A 9,549-nucleotide genomic window follows, 5' to 3' on the forward strand; every position below is an offset into this window, starting at 1 on the left:
AAGTGTTTCACCTAGATTATGTGCATTGATAGTTTTTGGAAAACAATTATCTGTTATCATTATCGTTGCGCTATTCAAGAGATTTTTGGTAATAAAAGTTCCTGCCAAAATAATTGTTATCGCATAAAATCCCATAAGAAACACTCTTAAATGAATGTCAGTACCACTGGTGAACCGTTTATATACACCCATTGTCTTACGCTGTTTATATCCTCGTCCTGGACCGAATAAACCAATCCTTGCACGATACAGATTGATATCAATGTTCATTATGACTCTGATGCGCTTCCGTAGTTTTAAAAATTTGACAGCGAACAGATACGTACGCTAATACAAATGTACATGTATATAAATATCAAAACCAGCCGTGCGTGATCTTATCGTGTATTTGTCCAGCCAATATGGAGTCACTTTATGACCGAATGAAAAAATTAGATCGCTACCCGTTTACCAATAACTTTAAAGTCTACAGTTCTAATGATTTCATATATAGAAAGCTGGTACCTTCATGATAATTCCAGTATAACTTTTATTCCGTAATTTCACAAATAATCCGTTTTAAATCACTTTTAAGATTGCACAAAAAATGTTCGACTTTGCACTACTAAATCACAAAATATCAAAAAAAAAAGGAAGCTGCATTTCTAATACCTTTATGGCAACCCCTCAGCCACGAGCGGTAACGTGTATCTAAAAAATATATATGTAAAACTTCATTACAATCGTATATATTATAATATTATGTACATTTATAAAATAATAAGAGAATTCCCTAAAGTATATTATTGTGTACAGCTTCTTAATTTCCCTTCAATAAAGTTAAATATTTTTATATTTTATCCGTATCTTTCTTTCTTCTTTGATGCCTTTTACTTCGCAATAACACAGCAGATGTCATTCAGCGTCTTTCCAGTCTTTCTTGTGTAGCTTTCTCAAGTGGTCTCTTACCTTACCTTGTATAAAAACAGTTATCATTTTGATAAATTGAAATTGGACAAAATTCATAATGCCATGAAAAACCGGTAGTTGGTTATTTTATGTTGCCATACAAAACTGATTTCTCCATATGTGTCAACAAGCAAAATTCAATGATTTGACCTTGAAATGACTTAAGGTCATTTAAAGTTCAAGGTCATGGTTAGGTCACATTTTAGATGGTCGTGCCCACAAAGTCGTAAAGGTTTTTTTATTAATTACAATCAGTTATAGCCAAACCAGTGAAAATTCAATAATTTAACCTTCAAGGTCAATGTCATAAATTAGCCAAGGTCAATTTTAGTTTGATATTCATAAAGGACGTGTTCAAAAAAATGTTGTATCTTAATATGAAGTCAATCTATTTATAAATAACAATGTTATAACAAATTGCAGTAAAAGAAGGAACATTTTAATATTTCTAAATTTTACAATACCATGCTCAAAGTGGAATACTGCTTAAGCCAGTTCAAGGGTATGTGGACGGTAGCTTGACATCACCAGTATAGCCTATGGATATATCAGAAAAACTTAATTCCTAAAGAACGGCCAAAACGGCAAAATTAAAATGAAATGTGGCAGGATCGGTTACGAGAAATTTCCTTTGTTCTTCAACTGAGTCGGGGCTGTCTGAGCTGAACCTACGACACGGTTAAGGAAGAATATGAGGATGCCGGTTTCCTTTTCTTTCTCTGGCCTAGAGTACATGTAGTCCTAGATTTATTTATATGTTCTGACAATGGCTCCTCATGACTTGTTTTGCCTTTGATAGAGGTGACATTGACTGTTCCTGTCCCTTACAACATTGCATGCTTCGTGAGCTTACTATATTAGAGCGCGTGTGCCATTTAATTTGCAAAGTTTGCAAGATAGTATCTGATGCACCCAGAATAAATCTGTGTAAGAAGAGTACATTTATAACATAAGCTAAAAGACTTGCAAATCTCCAGAAATTAACGTTAGTTTTCAATGTTAAAAAATTATCATCCACTTCTCCGAAGTGTTCAAAGATCTTTTTCAAAATTCAAAGAGAACATAAATATTATTCAAATTAACATAGATGCCTCGAAAGGATTTTTTCAGACTCATTCTCCGATTAATGATTTAAAACACCTCATGCAATTTCATGATTTTTAAAAAAACTAAGTCAGACAAATAATGATGGATCCTTAGCCACGTAGGAATACCAGAAAATGGAAAAGGAGACGCTTTGGATAAAGAATACACAAATTCTCAAAAAAGTAGAATTATCGAAACCAAAAAGTGATTAAAACCCTCGAAATAGCAAATAATCGATAACAAAAAGTGATTTAAAACCCCAAATTAGCAAACTTATTTTTTCTGAATAGAAATTGGAACAAAGCTGTATTTAACAAACTTTTTATATATTTCCTTGTCTCGATAAATCACCATCTCTAACTCTCCTAACCTTCATGATCAAGTTGCTGTTCTTATATGTGGAATTGGACAAACTGGAGTAACACATTCTTACCTTTTTACAGGAGACGACGTTCTTTCCAAATTTCCAAAAATGTGACATTCAATATCCCACATGGAAAATGTAATATTACGTTTTTGATAAAATTTAATAATGCAGCTTGTCATGAAATGATAACGTGACATTTAAGCATTAGATAATTTATTTATTTATATTACTATATAAATAAATGATAATTATATACAAAAGTTAGTGAAAAGTTTTGCCTAGTATATATATGTTGATCTTACTCTATGTATAGAACAGATATATTGTTGATCGTATCTTGTTATTCAAGCAACATCAGTTGGATTATCATCGCATCTGTTTCAGTTACAATGGTTGGCAAAATTCTAAATAACTGAAATGAATGTTTCCTTGAACGTGCCAATGTGAATTTCAATCTATCATGTGCAATAAAACTATTTTCAAAGTACCAGCATAATGAAGAGACTTCTCTTGTTTGTTATTAATAGAATAATTTGACTAGTCTTAAATAGATAAATTAATGAACTACTTCTAAAGGTATGACCACCCTACGGACACTATAAGGAATTAGATAATTTTACAACATAGGTCAGATATGTGCCTTTAAGGATATCTGCATGCAAAATTTAAACAAACTTTACCGACGGTAAACGAGTTATGGTCATTTTTTGAACTTCAGCTTGGATGTAAGAAGGGCATTTTTTTAGAAATGATGAAACCTTAATGTAATCTATAATATCATCCTTATGAAAACTGTTTTCCGATTAATTATTGTTAAAAACAAACAATAACATTCAACTAACAATCCACACAAGCAAAATGATTGTTTCTACTCAAAATAATGAAATACGTATTAAAATGTGTCCCTACCCCACCCATTTTTAACACGCATTTGACCATTTTTTCAACTTGAAGAGCCTTATCAAAAACATCCCTATAATTAACCAAAGTGAGGGGCTGTTCTAAGTTTTCCTAAATTTTCTCAAATGTATATTGGTTTAGTTTATCCAATAAATACCTTTGTTAATTACATAATTAAAATTTAACATTTTTTCCAAAAGGGATATGAGAGATACATACATAATGTTTAAAGAAAAAAAGAAAAGAAACATTCTGGTGTATGAAACCACGACCCTAAGTTTCAATGGAGTTTACAGTAGTTCTAGCCTATTTGAATACTCTTTAAAGCGGGGAGGAAATGCATTAGGATGGTAATACCTTAAAGGTGAAATAAAATTGTTCATTCAATTTGTGTCATTGTGTATACAGTAGAAAATTGGATTTAACCAAGTCATTCAGAATATTTGCTGTATATCATCTTTCTCATAAATAGATATGGTGATTCATGTTATTACAGGAAATATAACAGATACAATAAGAAATAAATGGAAAGTAAATACAGACTTTAGAAATAATAGTTAAATCAATAAAATTTACCAAACAAAAACAAATCTATATAGATAAACCCAAACTCAAGGAAGAAAGAAAGCTTTTTTGTTCGTTTAATTTATTTCCTAGGATGATAATAATGTTTCTTTAAAGTTAGTTAATCGGAAGCAGTAAACTGTTATATACGGTTTATATTAAATGTTTGTATCCACGTAAACTAATTCTTTTTTGAAGTTATATATATCAAAATACAAAAAAAAAGAAATCAATGTCAAATCTTCATGTATCCTTCATGTACAATTATATTTCTTCTTTAAAGATGTCAGCATGTTGTATATTTTCCGGTAAAGCATTAAAGTTGCATGTTCACATATTTTCCGCATTCAGCAGTATCTTTATCTGAAAATATTGATTATTTTTCAAAGATTTATATTCACTTTAAGAATGTCAATATAATTATAAAAAACATCAACGGTAAGATATTTTTTCCATCAAAATTGATTTCAAAGTGCTGCAACTTCTCAATGGATTGAGATAGAGTCAAATGCTTTTCAGCGTTGGTTACACGTTACCTTATGATCTATCTGGGGTCATTTATAGCCTCTCACAAGTCCAAAATTTTCTTGGCGATGAGGGGGACTCCGCCCCCTTTCAAACCCCCCCAAACAGAAGGGGGCACATCCCCCTTCTGGCAACCCCCTGATGTATCTTTTGGTTGGGGGCCGCACCGAAAAAGTGGTCACTTTTTTAACAACATTTCTCAAACAAAAACAAGTGTTGGGGGCCTGAATAAGGCATTTTTTCACCATTTGAGACAACAAAAAGGGGGGTGAAAAAGGCGTTTTAAGGCGTGTATATCGCGTAATGGGTTAAAGCAATTGACTTGTCTTACACAGGTGGGTTGTAACACAGGTTTTTCTAGCACCGGTGTTAACAGTCGATATGCTTGTCTGATATGCAAGAACGTGTAAATGCTAGTGCGGCGAAACTCTAAGAATGTTTGTTATCATGTAAAACGTTTCTTTGTAATTTTTCTTTATTCTTTGAAGGGTATCAATGTGTTGGTCCCTTACCTAGAAAAAATGACATATTTTAATACTATCACGTGTACCGTTAAATGTATCGTGTGGTGGAATCCATGTTTTATGGATCCAATTTTAGTTTATTAACCGAATATCTATGTTAATTATTCCAATATGTTTCATTGATTTTCTTGAAGTCCATTTTTAATGTATTGTTATTGAAATACAAAACTTTCCATTAAATTCATGTGAACTTATCTCGGATATTTTTTCAGATTGCATCTTTTTTAGTTCAATGCATCAATCCATTATTCAATGAAGTATTCATACTTACAATTATTTGAGATATTCTGCATTTCGGGTGTTGCGTTCTAAAGACATATCTGCACCATAGTTCCCTCATTTCTCCTGAAATTCAGTTATATATATGTTGAGTGCAGGTCACAAAAACATTTTATTTTTGTTTGGGGGTAAAGATTAAAAAAATATTGCACTGAGAGGTGATAAATATGCAATTTGTATATTGCTGATTTCGATGTGAGAAATAAGGCAAATTAACGAGAAACTTTTTTTACTTTGTGCGTGTTCTGTAAAATGCAGCAGTCTTTGACTATTTTCAATGAAGCGCTTCGCAAACGCTGTGATTACAAATGTATGTTAAGCTTAAAGTAATTCATAATTATTTCAGTGGAATAATACTATTTGCATCGAGAAACATACTATGAAGAACAAAACGCAACGATTTATATCACACTCACTGTGAGTGATATAAACTTTGATCTATGTTGATTTTACCTTTTTGCTGTAAAGAGTTTCCTTACAACCATACTCGATATCAACACACATAATGCAACAGTTGTAATAGCAAAAAGAGTTGCAAACACGGCAAATAAAGTACCCTTTGAACCATCTTTGTAATCAACGTTTGCTTGTTCTAAAATGAATTGAATGTTGTAGATTATGAACACTTTAAATAAATTCAAGATCAATCGTGATTTTTTTTGTTTCTCCCTTCTAATTTTTAAGCAGTATCATTAATAAAATGATCATAACTTTACATTCATAATATGTAAATGCAAATTGCAATCATACAAATATTGTTATTCTTTCATAATACTTACTGCCGTTTTATAAAAATGCATGGATTTCCTTCAACCGACTATATCTAAAATTGTGTTAACTATCTCCCCATTTTCTGTAATATTTTTTCCCAACTTCGAGTAATTCAACCGGTGAAAATGTTTAAACAATATGCACTGATTAATAAACTAAAACAATTAGAAAACGGTTACAGAAATCAAAAATGACTTATTATAAGGCAGGTTACAGGAGATGCAATTGTTTCCTGTGTAGGGGTAATGTACTATATTTAAAAGAACTCCGTCTAGTTTAAGGGATATGTACGTTATTCCGACCTGAATATGTGTTATTTTTATCATTTTCTACCGCACACCTTGTCTTATGGTCACGTGGGTAAGGCACCCTATTGTCTTGGTTTGACATAAACTACTAATATATTATGTTTTTAAACATTAGATATGCACAAAACACAAATCTCAAATTTTAGTGCTGGTATAATATGAGTATTTACCTTTACTTTCAGTACAAATTGGATTATCTAAAACAGCTATGCATCCTTTTGTGCAAATACCAGTATTAAATTCACAGACATTGTTGATACAAAGATCGCTGCATGTCTGTTTACAGGATTGACCAAAGAACCCAGATTCGCATTCACGACAAGCTGTGTTATTTTTGCAATATAAACAATTATAGCTGTGTATACAACACAAATCTCCAGAGTGGTCATTCTTACATCCCTCTTTACACTTCCCAGAATCTTTATAGCAGGAAATATTCATACAATTAGGGGAACAGTTCAGCTCACAATATGAGCCATAAAAGCCAGGTTCACAGGTATCACAAATCATTCCGTCAAAATTGTCCTTACATTCAAAACAATGCCCAGACTGTTTCTCACATCTGTTGCCTTTACAAGTATCTGGACAATCACTTTTACATTCTTCTCCATATTTACCCTGAACGCATTCCAAACAAAATGACCCTTTGAAACCATCCTTACAACCCTCGGGACATGTACCGTCATCCTTTTTACACTTTCCATTTAAACAATTTTTCGAGCAATTGTTCACACAAAAAAGTCATATTTGCCAACAACACAGTTTTCACAGTACTTGCCAGACATTGTATCTGATTTACATCCTTCTATACAGTTTCCGAAAGTTCTTCCACACTTATTGCTTTTACAATTATCGGGACATTCCTGGTCGCAAAAGTCTCCATAATAACCAGGTACACAGTCTGAACATGTTTCACCATCAAAGTTAAGTAAACAACTACATTTTCCAGTTTCAATGGAACAAACATTATCTTTGCAGCCAATTGAACAATTATTTTGACATTGACGACCAAACTTTCCAGAATTACAGTTCAAACATTTATCGTACGAGGAGCAGCTTATACAATCATTTAAGCATGTATTTGAACATACATTCTGGTTACCACTACTATAAAATCCATCTTTACATGAATAACAATCTGTATTTGTTGAACAATTAAAGCAATTATCCGGGCATTTGTTCAGGCATGATCCTCTTGTGTCAAAATACCCATCTTTGCACATTACACATGCCGAGGAATTGCAATGACAATTTTCAGGACAATTTGAATATCTACAATCAAAGTATCCGTCTTTATTGGTAAATCCTTCTTTACAAGTTAGACAACGGGTATCAGAAGTACATGTTTTACAGTTAGAAGGACACATAGACTTGCAATCGCGATTAATTCCTAGGTAAAATCCGTCAAAGCATGAATCGCACTAACTTGTAGCATTATCACAAGTTTTGCATATAAAATTACAAAGCTCATAACATCGAACACCTCTATGACTATCAATACATCCATCTACACATGCATTGGAAAAAACATACATTTCATGACACATTGAACTAGCACAGCATACACTGCAGCTATTGTCATGTGTAATACAACTTTGGTTCCATTCTGGAAGTAGTTGAAAATAATATTTCAAAAATGAACGAAAAGACACATTAAAGTAGTACCATATACATAAAAATTATTTACATTGAATTAAAATAGAAGTTTTATTACATTTTGAGTCACTTAATCAGCATATTACTTTCAAAAACATTACATTCACTGGTATTTTTAACACATATTCATATATATTATACATTAATCTGTAATTTATTTTCTATAAATTCAAAAATGTTTCAAGCAATAAAATATATAAACCTTAAAAGTCGCGAAACACAGAAATTAAATTAAATGTTGAGGTCTCAGATTGAAAAACACAGTAGTGGTTAAACCATTCTAATAAATATAATGCAAAACATAAATCGTATTAGGCAGCACACAAAATCTAAGATAAATATTAAAAAAATCATATTTCATGTACGTGGAATATCATATTATGTAAACTTTGATATGTTTAACTATTTCAAGGGGATATTTCTATAAACGAAGTAGATTTTTAATCAGAAATATATTCCATTAAATGATAATGTAAAAATAACTTTTTATAATAAACATTGAGGTTTATTCTAAACTTCAATGTTCATTTATGAACTTTATTTCAATCATAATTTAAATATGAATAAATTATAATATAATGTTAAAATATTATAACATCAGTTCTTAATTGGTGTCATATATCGGGTTGGATTCGTTTCCATAGATTGTCATTGCTTGGTCCATAATTATCATGTTATTTTATACTTTTTTTCCCTTTTTCTTCTATACTTATTTTTTGTTATCATTTTATCTTATTTTATAAAAATAACGTTCAAAATTTCAACGCTTAAAAGGAATATTATTCGTGCTGTTGAATTGTTTTTACACTTTTAACTTTGTCAGCATATACCTATATGTTATCTACATCATATCGAAATACGTTTAAATAATATGTATAAACTTCTCCATTATCTTTATGAAAGAAAATCATTGTATTTGGTGTAGATGTGGCTTAAGGTATTAGCACCCTAATGCATTACCTCCGCTTTGAAGATTATTCAAATAGGCTAGAATAACTGTTAACTACATTGAAAATGAGGGTCATGGGTTCAATCCCCAGAGGGGTCAACTTTTTTTTTTCTTTCTTTTTTTCTTTTAACATTATTTATGTATCTCTCATGTCCAATATGGAAAGAAAAAGTGTTTAATTTTGAATTTTTAATTTATATAGGTATTTGTTGGCTAAATTATGCTAAATCTAGTAATAAATATGGTACCTGATATTTTCAAAGTGTAATATAATCAAAACTAGACGGTAAAAGTATTTCATATTTTACAAGATCAATCAATATACTTTTTTAAAAATTTAGGGAAACTTTGAAAACAGGCACTCATTTGGGTAAATTTTAAGAATTTTTTTAATTAGGCTCCCTAAGTAGAAAAATGATCAGACATGTGGTAAAAATGGGTGGGGTAGGGTAACATTTTTATACAGATTTCATAAATTTTTAGTAGAAACCATAATTTTGCTTATGTGGATTGTTAGCTGAATGGTACTATTTGTTTCTTACCAAAAATTCATGGGAAAACATTTTTCATTAGAATGTTATTGCAGATTATTTAAAGGTCCTCATAAAAAAGGGCCCTCATAACATCCTAGCTTAAGTTCAGAAAAGTGGCCATAACTTGATTTCCGTACGG

The 9,549-nt window shown here is 31.1% G+C and overlaps 1 protein-coding gene across 1 annotated transcript; it reads right to left on the reverse strand.

Moving 5' to 3' along the window:
- Nucleotides 1-1,563: 1,563 nt before the first annotated feature.
- LOC132755578 (scavenger receptor class F member 2-like) lies at nucleotides 1,564-7,495 on the reverse strand. Its single transcript, XM_060746463.1, has 4 exons — nucleotides 7,364-7,495; nucleotides 6,443-6,968; nucleotides 5,647-5,785; nucleotides 1,564-1,672 (listed from the first exon to the last, which is right to left on the reverse strand). Exons 1-4 carry the CDS (start codon nucleotides 7,493-7,495, stop codon nucleotides 1,564-1,566), a joined length of 906 nt encoding a protein of 301 aa, XP_060602446.1.
- Between the last annotated feature and the right edge of the window lie 2,054 nt (nucleotides 7,496-9,549).

This window comes from Ruditapes philippinarum, unplaced genomic scaffold, assembly GCF_026571515.1.
Source record: "Ruditapes philippinarum isolate M1 unplaced genomic scaffold, ASM2657151v2 ctg5851_1_1_1_1, whole genome shotgun sequence".
NCBI classification, from domain to species: Eukaryota; Metazoa; Mollusca; class Bivalvia; order Venerida; family Veneridae; genus Ruditapes; species Ruditapes philippinarum.

Coding starts and splice junctions, on each gene's coding strand:
- LOC132755578 (XM_060746463.1), bottom strand. CDS start 7,495: ATGTGCAAAGATGGGTATTTTGACACAAGAGGATCATGCCTGAACAAA. Junction 5,786..6,442: donor AATTTGTACTGAAAGTAAAG/GTAAATACTCAT, acceptor AATTCATTTTAG/AACAAGCAAACGTTGATTAC. Junction 1,673..5,646: donor AAACTCTTTACAGCAAAAAG/GTAAAATCAACA, acceptor CATGTACTCTAG/GCCAGAGAAAGAAAAGGAAA.